The sequence below is a fragment of the Sus scrofa genome, chromosome 9 (genome assembly GCF_000003025.6).
Source record: "Sus scrofa isolate TJ Tabasco breed Duroc chromosome 9, Sscrofa11.1, whole genome shotgun sequence".
NCBI classification, from domain to species: domain Eukaryota; kingdom Metazoa; phylum Chordata; class Mammalia; order Artiodactyla; family Suidae; genus Sus; species Sus scrofa.
The window spans coordinates 81,099,873-81,122,185 of NC_010451.4; the positions used below are offsets into that span (position 1 = coordinate 81,099,873).

General features: G+C 36.6%; 1 protein-coding gene across 3 annotated transcripts in view; it reads right to left on the minus strand.

The window, feature by feature from the left end:
* Nucleotides 1–22,313, minus strand: part of THSD7A (thrombospondin type 1 domain containing 7A) — a 446,361-nt gene that overhangs the window by 28,033 nt on the left and 396,015 nt on the right. For all 3 annotated transcript variants that reach the window (XM_021102433.1, XM_003357451.5, XM_021102432.1), the window contains 5 exons: nucleotides 11,900–12,078; nucleotides 9,088–9,093; nucleotides 7,416–7,549; nucleotides 2,914–3,067; nucleotides 4–148 (listed from right to left, as the gene is read on the minus strand). In XM_021102433.1, the coding sequence (XP_020958092.1) occupies nucleotides 4–148; nucleotides 2,914–3,067; nucleotides 7,416–7,549; nucleotides 9,088–9,093; nucleotides 11,900–12,078 (618 nt within the window). The remainder of the gene's footprint in view (nucleotides 1–3; nucleotides 149–2,913; nucleotides 3,068–7,415; nucleotides 7,550–9,087; nucleotides 9,094–11,899; nucleotides 12,079–22,313) is intronic.

A 22,313-nucleotide genomic window follows, 5' to 3' on the forward strand; every position in this document is an offset into this window, starting at 1 on the left:
TACCTGTTACATTATAATAATAGTGGAAGCAGTTTTTGTTCAGGTTACAGGGTTCCTTCTCAATAGCATCAGGGCAGGCTCTTCCTTCATCAGCAGGTTGTCTGATGGGATCAGCTGACCTTTGCCGGAAACTGTTTTGATTGCAAGGCTGACAAAGAATAATGAATTTCTCAGAAAGGTGAATACTCAGCCACACAAGAGCTAATGTACTTGGAGAGCACTGGTACAGGAGTTAGAACCTTTGGGCCACTGGCTAACTTAATCTCACAACACCTCAGTATCTTCATCTATAAAATCAAGGTGTTGAATGAGTTTCTGATGTTCCATCTAGCTCTAAGATGCTGTGGACAGGGTATGTTGCCTGCCATTCCAGCTCAACAAGGATCAAGCTATCAGACATTGTGGCTACTGCAGGAGATGTGACCCTTGAGGGAAACAGAATGGAGAAAAAGAGGTAGCATTCTGTGCTTTGGAGAATCAAAGCACAGAATTCAAGATAGTTTGAATATAAGATAGTCTGATACAACTTCATAGTTGATACAATCTTGATAGTTTGGATACATGGCTAAGGAATAATTTCAGTGAACCCCAATTCTTGTATCTTGCTATACACAGGAAAGCACTAAAATCATTAACTGGAGATGTCTTTTCTAGTAATTAGCAGTAATCTGCTGATGTTCGACTACTTGGTTTTTTTCCAGCAAAAAACTCCTATTTATCCTGATTCTTCCCTTACCTCATTGGAGCAGTTCCTCAGAGCTAGCTAAGAGGCTCTAGTCCTAAGACCTTGAATAAAACTTGGCTTGAAATTTTTAGGTTGTGTGCTTTTCTTCATTTGACAATGCCTAAGAGTCTTTGTGTCTAACTTGAAAAGATATCTGCACCCCCATGTTTACTGTAGCATTATTTACAATAGCCAAGACATGGGGAAAAAACCTAAGTGTCCATCAATGGGATGAGTGCATAAATAAGTTATAGTATAATTACATAATCAAATATTATTCAGCCATAAAAAATAAGGGTTCCTACAATTTATGACAACATGGATAGACCATGACAGCATTCTGTTAAATGAAATGTCAGACAGAGAAAACAATATAAATACTGTGTATCTCATTACATGTGACATATAAATCGAAACAAAATAAAACTCATAGAAAAAGAGATCAGACTTGTTGCTAATAGAAGTGAAGACAGGGGAGGGGGGCATTTTTCTAGTTATGAGATTAAGTAGTAAGAATGTAATGTAAACCATGATGACTGTAGCTAACACTGCTGTACGATATATAGGAAAATCGGTAGGAGAGTAAATCTTAACAGTCTTGTCACAAGTTGAAATTTTTTTCCTTTAATCCTTTTTTCAATTCTTTTTATGTACCTATTTGTGAAGATGGATGCTAGCTGAACCTGCTGTGGTAATCATTTCACGATATATGTAAATCAAACCATCATGCCATATGCCTTAAACAGACAGTGATAGCTGTCAATTATTTCTCAATAAAACTGGGGGAAAAAAGTCTATGTGTCAAATATTAATAAATACATCCCATTACCCATTTACAAGCACATATATATGATCATATTAATTATTGTAGATCACTAATACAGAAATTTCAACCTATCTAATATATCTGTCTACCTACCTACCTACTTACCCATTTCATACAGTTTCTCAAACCTGAAAAATTGTTTTAAGGGTGACTTTAAATAACTAGCTATTAGTAACCTTTATTTTCCTAATGTACATATATACATGCACATAAACACAACTTGGCACTTCTTAAAAAAACTGGCTTGCCATTCTCCTACTGGTACAGTCTTGATTTGAAAACATTTGGGTGCTAAGAGCAGAAACGGTCACTTCAAATCTGATGCTACGGAATTAGAATAGAAATCTTTGGCATACCCTTGTGAAACAGTTGGTTCTTTATTCCAATTTAACCTGTATCCAAGTCAATTGCCAGCCCTGTTTTGCTCCTGCTATATTAGTTGTTTGCTAATCAGCATCTTTAATAATGTTAACACTGAAATAGAAAATTAATTTCTCCCTGAAAGCATGTATCTGTCCTATATTGTATTTCAGAAAATCAATTTCACATTAGATGTTATTTTCCCCATGCTTTTGATGCCACTATGAAGTGTGTAGTTTTACAAAGGTGCCCCTGGTAAGCCAGATTTCTTACATCGCCAGCCAGTTCTGTTTCAAGTGACTCTCATCCCAGTGTCCCACGGAAGAGCTCCTGCGGGCTGTTGAAATCTAGAAGCTTTGTGTGACTGGGGACTCTCAGCTGGCTTTCCAGGCCCAAAGAGGCTCAGAGTCAGCATGTGGAAAAGGATTCATTGATGCACAGCTTTCTTCCTTCTACTCCCTTTTTTACCAGGATCTTTTGTGTTTTAGTGTCAATAATCCTGCTGCTGTACTTCCACTGTGTGGAAGGTAATTCATAAGATTTAAATAAAATGGATTGAGCAAAAAAGCAAGGGATGATAATTACCCAATACCGTTAAAATACTTTCACTAGAATTTCATTCTTTTTCCCTTTACCTGGAGGGAATCATTATCACCACTGCAGTTTTTAACATGCTGTGTATTCATAAGCCAATCTAAAGGGATTTTGTGCTGGGTTTAGGAAGATGGTGGAGGAGTACAAAGCCTGTGTGAGGTCAAGCTGTTCTAGTGTGAGTCAAAACGTTGCTTGACTTTAAATGGCTCAGTCATAGAATGAAGTAGCCAAAAACACATCTTGCTTTGGCAGTTTATTCAGTAACTTTTTTAGCAACCAAACCTTTATTTTCTTAGAAGGCAGCTAGGCTAACCACTATGCCACCACCGCAAACCTTTCTTAATATCTTCAGAGCTTTACAAGTAAGGAATCAAGCAAATCCTACAATAATAAATGGTTATTGTCTCACCAAAGTGCATCGGGTCCATGGACCCCATTCAGATATCACGCAATCCTCAGGACACGGTAATTTGCACTCTCTAGAGCCCAGAGGCATCTCTTCTGGGTCACAGAGGTAATCCTCTACGTGGTCAGAAGGGCCATCCGCTGTGTTCTGCATGCATCTAGGAGAAAACACACCTATCAGTGAAGGAAGTGGGACAATCGACCCATGAGCAACCTATAAGGTATATGGTTTTTCCTAAGATAACACTGTGGGGGTGGGGGATGGGAAGCTTGGCATTTAATGAATAAAATTCTCCAAACATAAAGACATAAAAGGATCTCTGCCTCCCATAACTAGTCATAGAACTTCATTATGATTTAAAAATCTATGCCTGCATGTATCATCATAATCTTTTCAACGTTTAGCCATGTGGTACACTCTGTATATAAACTCCACGTGTCTTACTCTAAAAGGAGGGGGTCATGTACACCCATATATGATCGGAAACTAATGAGGAGTGGTCCAAACATATTCATAGATGGGTTGAAATTTTATAATATAATGCTTTTTTTTTATTCTGGGGAAAATGGTGGATTTTTCCTATTTTATGAAAATAGAGAAAGTAGATCACACATGATGGAAAATGAGGCACATGTAAATCTCTTCATTAAGTGTTTCTGAAAGTAACTGATAGAATTTGTTAAGTTGTTCTGTCATTTAAGAAGTAATTTTAGCCTCCTCTCTGCTGATAACCTTAGGAGAAAGCCAGAAGTGAAGTGACAACCTTCACTTTTTTTTTTAATGCTATTATTATTGCATAAATTCTCTAAACGTGGTCATTGGGATCTTCCTATATCTTGACCTTTTAAAAATTGTTTTCTTTTTAAGAGAACAAATTCAAACATTTTATTACATTTTATTCTATTGTAAGCAATCAAAAAGGGCTCTTTGCTCATCTCTTGGGAATCTAATTAATGTGGCTTTTACCAGACTTCACTTTTACCGTAGTTAATAATCTCTCCGGGCACTTTTCTAATAAAAGAGAAAAACTTTATCCCTCATTTGTAACTCAGAGAAGGTCAACACAATTAATAGGTTTGGGAAGAGAAGGATATTGCAGGAGATGAAAAGGAAGGCTTGAGCTCTTAAGCCTCTCAAATACAGTGCAATGTTTTGAACTGTTGGTTGAATTACGTTATCAATTATACCTGGAATCTCAACTTTTCTCAGGGATTTACAATCAGTAGGGACATGGCATCTTCACAGATCTGCTCTGTATAATCACCTTTCTATATAGTGCTGCTGATTTTAGGAAACGTGATTTTCTTATAGGATGCATTCAGAGAATGGAAAACTATGCTGCTGGTTATGTAGGAACTGGGTTTGTACCCTAAAAAATATTCACACAAATAGCCACATGTGCATTTTTTTGTATACCAAATATAAAAAAGTAACCATACAAATATGTAAATGTAGATATTTATTTAATTTCATTGTTGAAGGAAAAATAAATTATAAATTTCCTTAAGAAAATTTTAATTTGCCAGGAAAAAAGTTCTAGCTTTAGAGCTATTTTTAAAATGTTCTGTGATAGCAGCTTTGAGAGGACATGGAGCAGATGGGACAATTCAATCTCCAAAGTTGGATTTGCTGGTAGGAAAAGAATGCATTCACGTTAGGCCCTGACATGATGTACAAGGATTAACTTGCAAAATTACCTATTGATCTAGAGTTAAGGACAGATGTTCAACGTTCTATTAAGTAGTTATACACATAAAACTTTGTTTTCAAAGGCTTTTCCTTAAATTTTTATTATGCAGATAATAGATTCATTTTAGGAAAATTAGAAGAAATAATAAAAACTTACTTCATTCTATTAGATATAACGACTTTTAAGACTATTTATTTATTTACTTATTTATTTTTTAAGGCTGCAGCTGTGGCATATGGAAGTTCCGAGGCCAGAGGTTGAATCAGAGCTGCAGCTGCTGTTCTGCACCACAGCCACAGCAATCTGGATCCTCTGAGCTGCACGTGCAACCTACAATGCAGCTTGTGGCAATGCTGGATCCTTAACCAACTGAGTGAGGCCAGGGATCAAACCTGCATTCTCACAGAGACAATGTCGGGTCTTTAACCTGCTGAGTCATGACAGGAACTCCCCACGCTACTATATCTAAACCTATATTTCATTAAACAGGAGCAAACTTTACCTGCTACTACCATTAGGAAAAACATCAACAATACATTATAAACATCTTTTCCATGTTATTGCTTTTCCAAGATATAATTTTTAATGGCTACATTTGAATTCCATCATTTGAATGTGCGACAATTGATTAAAATTCTTGTTAGCATTTAGATTGTAAGTTTTCTTTATTTGATTTGGTATTAATGATATTTTTATCACTGTAGAATACAGAATAAATATTTGAATCAAGTTTTGATCCCAAAGGAAGGCACTTTAAGTTTCTATGCTCTCTTCAAATTCCTGGCTTTTCTCCTTTCTATAGGAGAAGGGATTATGCTCTGAGAATATTGAAATATACTAGAAAACAATGTAGAACCAAGTTGGAGGACAGGGATGGGGCTAGAGACCCACCACAGCTGTGACAATAAGGAAGTTTACTGTCTTGAGAGAATTCAAAAGCAACAGAAGAAATAACTAAATCTGTCTGGATTTTATTATCATTATGTGCTGGCAATTCTAGAAAAGTTACAGTGAAAAAATATTCCTTTCCACCAGGGCAAACCATTACTATCACTCAGTCACACCATCATTAAAGAGAAGGAATGAGGTCAGATATTTGGAAACCTGTTCTCCTATAGACTAATCTGTCCTGAAATGTCACCCAAAGCTTGCATCTAAAGGGACATTTGTCCATAATTAGCAGAGGATAAGGTTTATGAAGTGTAGTACTCAATCAGGAAAGAAACATTACAAGATCAGAGATTCCAATCAATACTGATCTCTTTTGTTCTATTTGCATTAAAAATGTTTACTGAAAAAATTAATTGACCTGAAAAGTTACTTTAAGATTTGTTTGGAAACATTGAGACTATCTGCAAAGCAAAGTGAAGCAACATATATACACAGATAACTGAAGGGAAAGGCAAATGAACAGCAGTTCTTTATTGTAATTTTTAGTAGCAAAACCCACAACCTGATCAACTTTTTAATATAAGAAAACTATTTTTAAATTTTAAAGAGAAATTTTAAATTTGGAAGAAGCCTGGTAAAAAAATAGAATCTTTGTCTTTTTCTTCCCTGTTTCTCTATCATCTCATTCTCCACCCTCCATCCCATCCACCTTTTAAAATTCCTCAGAAAAATAACTTTAAAGTTCAGACTGGCTTTGAAAAAAGAAATAGAGATTATTTTTATCAGAGGCTGAGTTTTCCAGTGTGCCAAGGTTTTAGGATACAAACGTTACTTTGTTTTACTTTTGTGTTGAGAGTAAGAAGTAGACTCAAATTCTGGAAAAGTTAGGTCATGAGTGAGGCTGAGATTCTTCAGAGCAGGAGCTGTCGCATTTTGGATGTTTTTATATTTGTCTTAATTGTGCGTCACTCAGCAGCATTAGAAGGAACTGGTATGAAGAGTGACAAGAAACTTGAGTTTGAATTCAACTCCGTCACTTCAGTGATGTGTCTTCTCAGTACATGACCTACTACTTCTGAATCTACTTTGTAAAGTGGAGAAAATAAAATCTCCCAGACTTGTTTCCCAAGTTCTAGACCCTTGAGGGACATATGCAGGGAACATTTAATGAATATCACACTTTTATGAGGTTTTCTGGAATTTCTATGAATATGACATGGTCTCAGTTTGGAGAAACTTACAGAATTTAATAAAGATGACAGATGCGTACATGGCATCTTTGAAAACAGTGATGGATATGTGGGGTAATACAGAACAAGACTGCTCAGTAGAACTTTCTATGGCAACAGGAATACAGTGCTTTCTCATAGAATAGCCACCAGCCACCTCTGGCTGTTGAGCCCTCAGACTGTGTCTAGTGTGACTGAGGAAATACATTTTATTTCACTTTAATGAGTTTAAATTTAAAGTGAAATAGCCGCATGTGGCTAGTGGATACCCTACTGGGCAGTGTGGCCACAAAGAATAATGGGTGGCACCAGCCAGCTGGGGGTTTTAGGGAAGGTTTCCAGGGGCAGATGAGAGTATTCAAAAGGTAGCCAGGGTGATATGAAGAGTTTATAAAAGAGTATTACTAAAATACATTTAGTAACATAGTTAACCTTCAAGAAAAAAGTTATTGGGGTTGGAAAATCTGCGTTCATTCAATGTCACCCTTTATGAGCACCTCAAAACCACACTTCCGAAAATCCAAAGGCCAAGGATGCTAAACTGCTGCTGGAAGCTTTTAGAACCTTCCATGAACACAGCCAGACTCCCTAAAAAGAAAACTGGAGATTGGGAGGAGGGCAAGCTCATGTTGCCGTATGTGAAACTGGGAGGTGGCTATGCCTTTGCTTCTCTGTGTAACCAGGCTGGGCCTTACCTCACTTTGCGGGTTTGCACGCCCTCTCCGCAGTTGTCCCGCATGTTCACGAAGGTCACCTTGCAAACACTCCATGGCTCTGTGACCCATATGTACTGGTTGCAGTCACTGTGGCAAGGAACGACCTCGTACACCTGAAACACACACAGTACTCAATGACCTGACCCCGACAAGGGCGAGTGGGAACACTGCACATCACTGTAGTTAAGATTTTTTTTTTGTTTAGCTACTCTCAGGCCTCTCCTTTACTATTTATTATTCTAAAATAGGCAGAGAGAAAATCTCTTGAGCGCCCTAGCGGTGAAGGGCAGGGCTTGCCGTGCTGTGCTGGTTCTACTGCTCCTCTGTCCCACTGCAGCTGTAGATCTGACCTCACAGACCATTTCAGACACATTCCACACTTTCCTGGACTGACCCTTACCACACGGTCTCGTAATTTCCTGGGCCATACTTCCTGTTCATAGTTTTGTGTGTCTTTAATACTTAGGCCAGGGTGCTAACATGTCAGGCATTCTACAGAGATTTGTTGAATAAGAGGAGTTAATAAATTAAGTAAGCATACAAAAAGAGCTGTTTTCAAATAAATATAATTTGGCCTCTTTTCTAAATAAGTATGTGTACCAATTAAGAATTTTTATTTATTGTGTTTTATATGTGAAGCTAAAAGATAAATCAAATCAAATAAAACCATCTTAAAACTAACTAAACTTCAGTCATTTAGGGCTTGGAAGCAAGGTCTGAAACTGGCCTCATACTGTAGAGCTAAAGCCCAAAGCAGTGAGGGCCACAGGGAACAAAATGAATTGTCTGTGCTCTGGTCCCCACAAAGGCTTGCAGCCCCAGATTTGGGTGGGGTGGTTGGTTTCAGGATTTTTTTTTATTTTTATTTTTTGGTTCCTAATGCTCTTCTCTTAATGAGAAAGAATGACTAAATAAATGAACTAATTAGACCACAATCCACTGCAACAGAGCTGACGCCATCTTTAAAGAAAAATGTCATTTTAAAGAAAAAATCACTTCAAAATCTATGATAATTCAACTCTATTTCCTATTTCACAAACACAATAATACATTCATGCTTTATATACTACTTAATTCCAGATAATATAGATTTAAGTAGTCCTTTTGGGTAAATTTTAGTGGACTAAATACCAAAGTAAAGTGAATAAAGTTGACCTATTCTACATAGGAATAAAAACTATGTACTGTTGGAGTAAGAATCTGTAATTATTGCAGTAAGAATCACCTTCACATCTGATGCTGTATTAAAAGAGGACTAAATACTATTTTAGTATTTAATAGAACATAACCCTCCAACTTGTGGGGAAGGGAAAAACTGAGGGGAAAATACCATCTTTCCTTCACCTCCCTCCCTCTGAGTAGCAGGAGACCATTAACAGGAGGTGTCAATGCCTTTTCCAGGCTGCTAGAGTAAAGCTTGTTCTCCCCATTCTTGTACCTCAGGACCTGATGTTAAAATGAGAAAACACATGTAACATGCTAGGGAAAAAAGGGGAACGGCTGCAGAAGAAAAATTTTATGGAAAATATGATGATTTTCCCTATAAGAGATAAAGGAAAGAGCAGGAAAGGAAATACATTCTCTGATGTCCGGAGTGAAAAAGAAAACAAAGAGCACTCTGTGATGAACCATGAGGTTTAAAAGTTCTTACCTGGGCCTGGAGTAGCATTCAGCAGGCATGAAGAAAAGGGAGAGAAAGACAAGTAAAACATGTCAGTATATTTGGTGCAAAGAACTCATGTACTAAGTTGCAAATATCATCCATATATAAAAGATTTCTTTTTGGTAAATGATTAGAACATTTTTCTTAGACCTTGAAAGAGAAAAGCCAACTCCTTATTATTGTTTAAAACTGTGATACACAAATGAATATTGCAAACAGCATAGCCAAGAAAAGAATCAGATAGGAAGGATGAAGAAAGTATTAGAAAACGGAGAAGACTTCAATACATGTATCATGGGGAATTGATAAATGACTGCAAATATCTTGTGGTTCAAAGTGTGAATGGACTGGAGTTCCTGTTGTGGATCAGTGGGATAAGAACCTGACTAATATCCATGAGAATGTGGGTTTGGTCCCTGGCCTCACTCAGTGGGTTAAGGATCAAGTGTTGTAGTAAGCTGCAGCCTAGGTCTCAGATGTGGCTTGGATCTGGTGTGGCTGTGGCATAGGCCAGCAGCTTCAGCTCCATTCGATACCTAGCCTGGGAACTTACCCATGCCATGAGTGTGGCAATAAAATAAATAAAATAAAATAAAATAAAATAAAATAAAATAAAAAACAAATTGTGAATGGATTATCTATAGATTGATTGGCTGACTGATGAATATGTTGATCTTAATCAATCCATCCACCTATATTTCTTAGGAAATAAGAATCTGCTTCCTCAATTGGAAAAATGGGACCTTAGAGATCATTTTCAAGGCAAAGTACCACCAATTATTTATCAAGGAACATATAATTTCAGTACAAATTAATATGATTTATAATTTTCAACAAACATTACACAAACCTTAGCAAACAATCTGAACTTTTGCAAATTCACTATTTAAAAAATGCTGAGGCAAACATAGCTTGTTATATTAAATGTTGCCTGGTTGTACACACACATACACATACTAAAGGTATGAAAATGTGTAGAATTTATTTGAATCATGGATAAAAATTTATTAAAATTTGAATTTACTATTGGAGGAGTTCCCATTGTGACTCAGCAGTAACGAATCCAACTAGTATCCATGAGGACTCGGGTTTGATCCCTGGCTTCACTCAGTGGGTAAGGATCTGGCGTTGCCAGAAGCTGTGGTGTAGGCTGTAGACGCAGCTCGGATCCCACTGTGACTGTGGCTGTGGTGTAAGGCAGCAGCTGCAGATCTGATTGGACCCCAGCCTGGGAAATTCCATATGCTGTGGGTGTGGCCCTAAAAAGACAAAAAACTTCACTATCAGAAATTCAAAAGTTCAAAGCTTGTAGAAAAAAAATTTTTTTATACTATAAACATTATATTTCAGTTATTCTGTTTCATCAGGGTCATGCATTTTCTTTGGAAATATGTACTAGGACAGAGAAACTTGATTACCAGTAGATGGCAGCAGTACAGTATATTAGTCACCTTTAGTTGCATTTAAGGGCAAGTTCATTAACTTTAGTGAGGGGGTGGGTATCAGCATTCTTTCAGAGTACTTTCTATGCAATTTAATTCTCCACTTTCTTGGTCCTTAATCCTTTTACTGAAAAGTTGTTTTAATTTTCTCTATAGTTTACTTTTATTGTGATGAATAAATTTAGGTTAATATGGGAAGGCAAGTACATATACTTGCTTACCCATATATATTTAGGTAAGCAGTGTGTTTAGAGATTAAAATTAGACAATCTAGGTGTGTATGAAATACATCTACGTATTTAAGGCTGGTTCACATAATGACTAAGTTCATCTGTGACTTAAATTTAATTACACATGTTTACATCTACACATACTGTAACAGTTCAGTGTTTGTTAATTCACATGTAGGCCAAACATGATAATAATTGTCTAATGCCTCTCAGATTATATTAAATTAGTCACTATTCCCTCTATTAGACTTTTTACTTTTTGTTTCCAATGGAACACAAGTAACAACTATGAATAGCAGCTAACAAAGTTTGCATCCAAAGTCAGGGAAAGTTCCAAATAAGATTGAAAACGCCAATGAACAAATTGATAGATAACACCTTTATGTTTTGTTTTTCTTTATTATTATTATTATTTGCTTTTTAGGGCTGCACCCTTGGCATATGGAGGTTCCCAGGCCAGGGGTCAAATTGGAGCTAGAGCTGCCAGCCTATGCCACGGCCACAGCAACCCAGGATCTGAGCCGCGTCTGCAACCTACACCACAGCTCACAGAAATGCCGGATCCTTAACTCACTAAGTGAGGCCAGGGATTGAACCCACATCCTCATGGATCCTAGTTGGGTTCAGTAACCACTGAGCCACGACAGGAACTTCTCTTAATATATTTTATATCAAACAAATTTAAACACATGTCATGGATATATTTCCCTATTTTAGACCCAAATCCATATACTTTGATTTTAATTTATAAGAGTTGGTAATTGAGATGTCTTATCTAAGTCTCTAGGGGATCTATAAGAGTGAGACAATCCTGCTCTCATCACACAGATTACTGCATAATATATAATAGATTAAACACCTTGATATTATTTCAAAGGTAGATTTCATTTTTATTTCCAGTGAGTTCTATTAATATGCATATGCATACATATGAATGTACTAAATCTCTTGAGAATACAAGATCATCTATCTGACTTGGGATTTTAATAATTTACTCAGGCACTCTAGAAATAAAATGGGTCAAATTTTCTTATTTGGGGCTATTATTTATTCTTCATTTTTGGATTAAAATATAGATCATTGTGCATCTAGAAGATACTTTAAAATACCCCCAATGGTAGAAAATACCTGGTTTACATGGTCCAGCTTGGGGCACGGCCTTCCTCCATTATAGGGTTTTTCACGCAGCCATTTAGACCGAACCTTCACGCCACTCCCGCAGGACTTACTGCAGCGAGACCAATTGGACCACTCACTGAGTTTGCAGTCTGAGGGGCAGGGGATGATGCACGCCTCTTCAATATAACCTGAGTGGAGGAAAATGAGACAGGAGCCATCTCCTTCATATGTCATGTGTCTACTTCATTCTAGCTCATTTAGAAGGTCCAAGTTGACTTGACAGTAACATGCAAATGCAGAGATGTCTCCGTCATTAGGGACTCAAATTAAATTCTGCAGGAATATGACACATACATAAGGCAACTCTGTTAAAATAACAGCTGAGCAGCTGCCACATGATCTGCTTAGGATTCATGCTCACCATATTTCAACATTTTGGACTTTCTGACAGCTCGTGTTTAATTGACAATAACACGTCTGCTGCCATATCATTCTCAGTCTGCCAGAATGATACATTAAAAAAACTGTAACAGTTTTCTATAAAATCCTATCTGTTAATGTCACACAAGTTCAAGTGTCTTGAGTCCAGACACTTTCTTTCAAGAAGAAAGCCAGACCCTCTCAATCAATATTCAAAAGGAACCATTTAACTTAGCACCTTATGTTTCCCCTTCATTGAAAATCAAGTCTGATGAAGGAAAATGAAGGATGTTAAACAAATAATGCCTCATATTTTTATAGTGCAGTCAATTTCAAAACACCTTCACCTCTTGTATTCATTTGATTCTCTTAAAAATATTACAAATGAATTGGGCATGTATTGATGTTCTATTGGGCAGACAAGAAAACAAATGCAGGAAAATAATTGACAAGTGCAAGGTCACACAGTAAGAGATGGGGATAGGTTTTCTGAGGTCTAGTCCAGGACTCATTCCATCAAATCACATAATTAACTTAAGAGTCTACAGATTTGTTTTGAGAAATGGGAGCATTTTCCTTGACCAGTCCCTCACTACCAATTTGGCATTTCATAGCACCAATTTATCATTATTGTTCTCAAGGCAAATATGTGGAAAAAGTAAGACTCCTCTGGTCAAGAGTCAAATGCTGTCCTCTGTAATACTCTGACTGTGGAGAGAGGTTGGCTTTTTGTTTGTTTTTTTGGTTTTTTTGGCTGCATACACGTCACATGGCATATGAAAGTTCCCAGGCCAGGGATCGAACCCGTGCCATGGTCTTGACCGGTTCCACAGCTGCGGTAATGCTGGATCCTTAACCTGCTCTACCACAAGGGAATTTCATGGAGAGAGACTGTTTGTGATACAAGAAAATACTCTGCTCTTATCATTTTAGATCAACATCATAGTTTGATTTTTGAAAATAATTATAATGTAAACAATTTATCCTGGGACTCTAGGTAGATTTAAAAAAATTTTTTGAGACTAATTTATAGGCCATAAAATTCAGCTCATGTTTCAGTTTTTAATATAGTCTAACTTATGCAACTATCACCACCATCTAATTTCAGAACATTTCATTTCCACAGAAAGAAACCTTATACCTCTTAGCATTCACTTCCTGTTTTCCCCTCCCCTACTCCCTAGCAACTAATCTAATTTATAGTTCTAAGAATTTACCTGTTCTGAACATTTTATAAAACAAAATTAAACATTATATATTATGATTGGCTTTTCACTTAATATAATATTTTCAGGGTTCTTCTATGTTGTAGCATGTATTAATACTTCATTCCTTTTTTTAAACTAAATATTCCATTGTATGGATATATCATGTTTTGTTTATTCATTCATCAGTTGATGGATATTTTACTTGTTTCCACATTTTTTAGAATATGAATCATGCTATGAATATTTGCGTACAATTTTCTGTATGGACAAGTTTTCAGTTCTCTTGGGTATATATCTAGAAGTGGGATTGGTGAAACATACAGCAACTCTATATTTAACTTTCCTGAAAGTGCCAAATGATTTTCCAAAGTGATTGTACCAGTTCACACCACTACTGGAAAAGTATAAGTCTTCCAATCTCCACATTTGTTAAAACTTGTTAAAAAGTTGTTGTTGCTGTTGTTTTTGATTCTTGTTTTCCCAATACAATTTTTTCCTACTGGGGTTAATAGATACAACAAAAGTTTTAAGTATTAATGAAGTCCAATTTATCTATTTTTACATTGATTTGAAATCAGAAAGTGTGAATCCTCCTACTTTGTTCTTCTTTTTCAAGACAGTTTTGGTTCTTTTGAGTCTCCTGCATTTCCATATGTATCTTACACCAGCTAGTCAATTTTTACCCCAAAGGGCAGCTAAGATTTTGAAAGGAAATTGTGTTGAATAGTTTGATCAATTTGGGAGTATTGAAATTGTAACAGTTCAGGAGTTCCCGTCGTGGCGCAGTGGTTAACGAATCCGACTAGGAACCATGAGGTTGCGGGTTTGGTCCCTGCCCTTGCTCAGTGGGTTAACGATCCGGCGTTGCCGTGAGCTGTGGTGTAGGTTGCAGACGCGGCTCGGATCCTGCGTTGCTGTGGCTCTGGCATAGGCCGGTGGCTACAGCTCCGATCGACCCCTAGCCTAGGAACCTCCATATGCCATGAGAGCGGCCCAAAGAAATAGCAACAACAACAACAACAACAAAATAAAAAAAAAAAGAAATTGTAACAGTTCAGGTACATGGAATTTCTTTTCATTTATTTTGGTCTTTAATTTCTTTCAATGATGTAGTTTTTAGTGTAACTCTTGGACTTCTTAAATTTATTGAGTATTTTATTCTTTTTTTTATAGATAGGTTTAAAAGAGAACAAACATTGGTTTCTTTCCTTATGGGCAAAATTAAGACCACCTAAAAATTAATATGACTAATTTATTTTATTTTATTTTTTTGTCTTTTTGCTATTTCTTTGGGCCACTCCCGTGGGATATGGAGGTTCCCCGGCTAGGGGTCAAATCAGAGCTGTAGCCACCGGCCTATGCCAGAGCCACAGCAACTCGGGATCCGAGCCATGTCTGCAACCTACACCACAGCTCACGGCAACCCTGGATTGTTAACCCACTGACCAAGGGCAGGGACCGAACCCGCAACCTCATGGTTCCTAGTCGGATTCGTTAACCACTGCGCCACGACGGGAATTCCTGACTAATTTAATATAGAAGTATGTGCCCAGTATTGAGATACTGTTAAAAAGTTACCCCACAAAAAAAACAAAACAAAAAAATGAAATGCCATTTGCAGCAACATGGATGGACCTAAACATTATCATACTAAGTGGTGTAAGTCAGATAAAGACAAATATTATATGAGATTCCTAATATGTCATAGCTAATAAAAATGATACAGAAGAAGTTATTCGCAAAACAGAAAGAGACTCAAAGATTTCAAAACCAAACTTATGGTTACCAAAGGGGAAATGTTGTGGGGAGGGATGGATTAGGAGGTTAGAACTGGCATACATATACTACTATATACAAAAATCAATCAATTTTAAGGACCTACTATATAGGTTAGGAAGATCTATTCAGTGCTCGTGATAGTCTATATGGGGAAAGAATCTAAAAGAGAATGGATATATATGTATATGTAGGGCTGACTCACTTTGCTGTACACCCCAAACTAACAGAACATTGTAAGTTACCTATATTCACAGACTTTTGGCTGCCTAGGGGAGAGGGAGGAAGTGGGAGGGATCAGGAGTTTGGGGTTATCGCATGCAACTTGGAATGGATTTACAATGAGATCCTGCTGAGTAGCATTGAGAACTATGTCTAGATACTTATATTGCAACAGAACAAAGGGTGGAAAAAAAATGTATACATGTAAATGTAACTTGGTCCCCATGCTGTACAGTGGAAAATAAATAAATAAATAAATAAATAAATAAAATGTAAGCAACTTCAAAAAAAATTTATTTTATAAAGTTAGCCAATTTACTATATAGTATTTAGCCTTGCTTTATAAATTACCTGGCACATATCTTAAAAGTACAGGTCTCTGGCAACCCCAGACATTATGTCATACTTCACTTGGGATAGTGTCTGATTTTTTGGAATTAATTAATTTTCTTGTGTTTATTCAGCACTCCTTTTTTTTAATTGAAAATTTTCTTATCAAGGTAATTGTAGATTCGCATATAATTGCAAGAAATAACAGACAGGTCCTTTCTATACTTTTCTCTGTTCCCTACAATGGTAACCATAGTATAATTTCAACCTAGATAGTGAGATGGACACAATCCATTGCGTTTACTCAAGTTTCATTACATTTACTTGTACCCATTTGTGTGTGTGTGTGACTAAAATTAGGCAACTCTGTTGTAAGACACAGGAAGAACCAGTAAAATCTGTGTGAGAAGTAGATTTATGGCATATTTTTCTATATATTCTATATTTTTGTCAAAGATACACATCACCTGTTCTAAACTTATTGTAGTCTCCATACATGAAAGCACATCTTTCAAAAGTGTAAAGTTCACTGAACAGCACTCTAGAACTCTTTTTTGTGTTGCCTTCCAGTCACTACCTCTTCTCACACGAGGAGCTACTATCCTGATTTCTCACAGTCTAGAACTGTTTTACTTTTAAAAAATGTTATGTCAATGGAACCATAGAGCATATACCCATGTGTGCTGGCCTCATTCACTTTACCTTGTGGTGTGAGATTCTTACATATTGCTGCATGTTGCTGAAAATCATTCATTCTAATTGATTATGGTTTATTAATTCATTCTACCATTAGTGAGTATTTGGTTATTTTTCAATGTCAAGGTATTATCAATCATACTGCTATGAATATTCTAGAACATGTCTTTTGGGAAACTTATGTATACATTTATACATTTCTTTTAGGCATATTCCTAAGAGTGAATCAGGTGTCTCAGAGGATATACATATTATATCAGCAATTTTTTTTCTTTTCTTTTCTTTTTTTTTTTTTAGGGCCGCATTTGTGGCATATGGAGGTTCCCTGGCTAGGGGTCGAATTGGAGCTAGAGCTGCCAGCCTATGCCACAGCCACAGCAAACCAGGATCTGAGCCGTGTCTGTGACCTATACCACAGCTCACAGCAATGCTGGATCCTTAACCCACTGAGTGAGGCCAGGGATGGAACCAACATCCTCATGGATACTAGTTGGGTTTGTTACCACTGAGCCATGATGGAAACTCCCTATATCAGCAAATTTTAAGTAAAGTATAAAAGGATTTTTTTTTTTTTAAGATAGGATCATGAATTTGGTATGAAGTGCAAGATGCAGTGAAAGAGTTCTTGAAAGTGCGAATAAGCTTCCGAGAGTTTTCAAGGGGGCAGGTATGCCAATGGGGCTGTGAAACAGTGAAGGTAGAAAAAAGATGCTAATGTTAAGGTTTGAATATACTTCTGATATTGAAGAAGACTTTTGGAGTATTGATAATAATCCAGAGGAGAATCCAAAAAATAAGTGAAAAAATACTTTCTAATAGTGTTTACCAAAATTTTGAAAAGCATAACTATTTTTCAAACAAATTGTGCCGTGACCTACTTAAACCTTATACTCTGACTTTAATTATGGTTTGAGGTAAGGAAACAAGCCCACCTCACTATTTTGAGTTAAAATATGCTTCAAATCACATTCCCCTTTTCAATCAGCACAGACAATAAATGAATTTATCTAAAATAGAGTGAGATAGTTAAAAATGAAGTCTGATAGGGCCAAGACCAGTAATAATTTGTATTTCATAGTTTAATAAATAGAATCAAACTATAAAAATATCTAAAGTCATTTCCAAATCAATGCCATCTTTGGCCCAACTGTTTAATGTTGTAAAAGTACAATGAATTAAGTAAAAATCCCAACTATTTCCAAATACTATCACTGGCTTTTGTAAAAGGACACCAGTATTTCAAAGGTAGTGAGTTACTGAAATATTTCAAGAAGAATTACATTTTTCCATCTTGCTAAACATCAATATTTCTGCAAAAGTAAACCTCTAACCTTCTGTTACTCAGTAATTGCAGTTGAAATTGGAATCACATGATCTTTCTTGTTACTCCTTCAGAGAGTAACAGTTAAATGAAAAGTCTTTCCATTTTATCTGTTGAAGTACTGTGGCAATGGTTAAATAGATCATGTCTGTCTTCAGACTAATTCACATTGTACTACTAAGTAAGCAGATATAAAATTTTTATGTTTGATCTTCTGATAGAGTATTCCAGAAAACATCTTTCAAATAAAAATCTATTAAACTGTTGAAAGAGACAAATTAGACACTAAGATAAAGACAAAACTGCAAAAGAGTATAATGCTTAGTCTTCCATTTTAATTTTCTAATGTGTTACAGCATTCAATAATTGCCTGTCATGTTTATCTAGTACAAATTAAAATCCTTAACGTTACTAGTGAACTGCTAGATAAGCATTCCCCTGCCTTCTCTGCTAAGATCATTTCTGAGGGCAATTAACGCCAAACAATCATGGGGGATAAAAAGACAAAAACATTTGAAGTATTTTAAGGCTAAATAAACTGCTGGCATCTTGTAGCAATTTATGGTTCCTGAGGAATGCTGGAATAAAATAAGTGACTTCACAATTAGGGTGTTAAAACTTTCAGTAGCTCAACACTGAATATGACACATGGGAAAATTGAACTGCTGACTTCTGATTGTATTTTTTGTATCTGCATCTGTTGTGATGGCTGCTTTCAAGTTGAAATGCATACAAAACACTAGCAGGCTTTAGGAGGCAACCAGAAAACATATTGCCTTTGAGATATATCCAATCATCTCATTCAGGTGAATTATGAATGTGCAGATAAAGTAGCTTTCAACAACCTTCACAATTACTATATTGTGCTGTTGAGAGGCACACTGCTGATAGATTAAGGAATTCATTTTGAAAGCACCTGGAAAATATTGGTTAGTTCTGATTTACAGCTGTGTAAATGAGCAACTCTGGCACTCTATCTGAAACATCTGGATTAATTTCAAAAGTGACCTGAAAAATCTCTTCTACTTAAACATGTGTTATATGCACATGACTGCAATTGTGAATGAGAACATTTAGCTGGAACTTTATCTATTGTGGTCCCTGTGGATTTGAAAATATTGAAAAAGTCATTTAAAAATATGTTATACATGTATGACTGGGTCACTTTGCTGTATAGCAGAAACTGACACAACATTGTAAATCAACTATGCTCTAATAAATTTTTCTTTTTTTTTTCTTTCTCTCTTTTTTAGGGCCGCATCTGTGGCATATAGAGGTTCCCAGGCTAGGGGGCCAATCGGAGCTGTAGCCGCTGGCCTACGCCAGAGCCACAGCAATGTGGGATCCGAGCCGCGTCTGCAATCTACACCACAGCTCATGGCAACGCCAGATCCTTGACCCACTGAGCAAGGCCAGAGATTGAACCTGCATCCTCATGGATGCCAGTCAGGTTCATTAACCGCTGAGCCACAACAGGAACTCCTCTAATAAAATTAAAAAAAAAAAATAAAAATATGTTCAAAAATGAACAGAATATCCTTTTGAATTTTTTCTTAGGAACTGATAACTTGAAAAGCTGGGAAAACTAAACTTCTATATACATATCCAAATTCCTATAATCAGCTGTTCTACCCAAATTCATTATATTCAATGTATGAAAAGTTATGAATCAACATTGGGCAATTAAAATTTTCACAGTGAAGTGTTCAGGTAAAATTATGTAACTGCAGTGAGATGCTATTTTATTTTTATTTGTTTTATACACATATGAAGGCATATTTCTTCATATCTGCTAGGTATGTCTAGATTGTCTCAGACAATTTCAACATCACTTTTAATTGCTGTAGGATTTTATAGCTGCTGTTATTCCAGTACTAGGTACGTACCCAGTGAGTAGGCACATTTAGATTCAGGTAGTGCATCTATGTATAAGTTCACCACCAAGGCCATTTCTTATAGCAAACTTTAAAACTCTGATGTATAATCAAGACTTTGGCTGGTCTTTTCCCTTGATCCCTGACAGGCAGCCTCTAAGCCCTGAAATTTCCTGAGTGGTTGGAGTATCTTTGTTATTCATGGTGGGCTTCTTGGACTACATGTGAATTTATGCTAAGATGTCTAAGAAAGAGGAGAATGATCATACCACAAAGACCAACTATGTGTTTAAAAGGGTGGGGCTTTAAGCCACTTGATATCCTCCCAACCACTGGGGAGGGCAAAGTGAGTTTAACCCTGCAGTCAATGTTCAATCACTTAGGCCCTTCCCCCTCCTCCCCAACTATGGACACAAAAACTCAGGCTGGTAAAGCATATCCATGAACCAAGAGGGTGACATCTGCTGGCTCTGTGGGGAGACAACATAGACCTCTTGTATTCAGGATCCTCTCAGGCCTCATCTATGTGTCTCTTCAATTGACTGGTTGTGATTTTTATTCTTTCGCTACAATAAAGCTGTTAAGTACAGTGCTTTCCTGAGTTCTCTGAATTGTTTCAGTGAGTTATTGTATCTAAGGGAATTGTGGGAATCCCCAAATCTGTGGCCAGCTTGTCAGAAGTAAGGCTGACCTGAGGACCCTGGGAGGCAGCTAGTGTCTGAGGTGACAGCAGTCCTTCAGAGGACTAGGCCCTTAACCTGTGAAGTCTGGCCTAAGTCCAGGTAGTTAGGAACATAACTGTGTTCCACTTTCAGATGTACATTTTATTAAAAAAGGAATATACATATTCATGCAAGAACCCATATCTGCAGTTTACTTATTCCACCAAAAATTAAAATGAAAACTTTGGGAATAATTATGTACATAAGGCATTTATGGACTTTCTTCCCAAATTTAAATTTTCTAATTTTAACTAATACTGCACTAAAATCAGAAAAAAAGGTATAAAACCCCATGAAAATAGGGCTTTGTCAGCAATATAAATAATAGGACTTTCACTCCAAGAATTAAGCTCATGATCCCTATCAAACCCTGTGAGTATCTGCATGATCCACTGAAGTAATCTTAAACTTTAAATGTGTAAGAGAACCCCCTGGGGATCTTGTCAGAATATAGATTTTGACTTAGCAGGTGTGCAGTATGGACTGAATTTTTAGCATTTCCAAGGCTTCTCCTGTGATGTCTATGCTGCTGGTCTGTAGATGGCATTCTGAGCAACCAGGGTTTAAATCCCAATTGGCAAATGACAACCCAGGCTGGCAGCCTGTTTCTGTATATAAAGTTTATTGGAACACAACTGTGCCATTCACTCACATATTTTCTATGGCTACTTTCATTCTCTAACTGCAGAGTTGGGCAGTTATTACAGAGACCTTTTTGGCCTGGAGAACCTGAACTATCTGCTATTTGGCCCTTTAGGAAAACCTTTGGTAACAAGTAATTTAACCTAATAGTTGAATTCTTGAATTTCCTCAGGGTCTCTCCATGTTGGCAACAATTTGCAGGTATCAACAGCAATAGATTACTTTTAGGTGATAGGAGAGCTATGTATATTAAGCAGTGTGGGCTCAGGAAGGACAGTCATATCAGATAGGTCTTTTGCTTACTTGAAATGAACAGATGATAAAACATCACAAAACAGATTGAGTTCAATTTTAGAATATCTATTGATAATGCGTTATGGCTTAAACTCCCTGTGAGGAAGAGCATAGCCAAATTTGCTAAGTAAAGATTAACAAGATGTGTCTAGAAGGAATTGTGAAACTCAAAGAGTTCAAGACTTGAGCATCTGACATTTTTACACTTTATCTAGTTCACCTTCAAAGTATCCCTTATAGATAAATCCAACAGAAATATTATTCCTTATTTTCTCAAGGAAAGATGAGTGTATACAAAGAGGATTAAATAAACATTTCAAACTCCCAATTAAAGCTGTAAACATAGGTTGGGAAGAGCAAGTTGCCACAATCACTAATATAAACCAAGAAATCAAGGAATCAGGCAATTCTGAATAGTAAGCTTTCAATGGGAATAAAGAGACTTTGTGATATTGATATTATTGGACTAATTCTGATACTGATATTACTGGGTATGTGACTATTATTTCTTCTATCATTCCTTCTACCTACTATTTAGTTAGGTAGGGAGAAGCACAAATATGTGATGAATATTATACAGTAAGTTTGTGGCCTGTTTGTCTCTTATTCCTGATTTAGTTATTCTCAATGGTCTATTTATTTCCCAGAAATGTGACACAGAGGGAAGGGCACTGTCTAGAAAAAAGAAAATATACAAGCCTGACTGTGGACCAAATATAACTACAAATATTGTCTCTAGCTCTTCACTCATTCATTCATTCTACAAATATTTACTGAGCACCTACTGTTCTAAGTGCTTGGGATACATGAATGAATAAAATAGCTCAAGATACCTTTATCAATCTACATGTTATATTATACAGTAATGCATGCTTTTGAAATACAAAAAGTAGAGCAGAATAAGGGGTTTGGGGATAG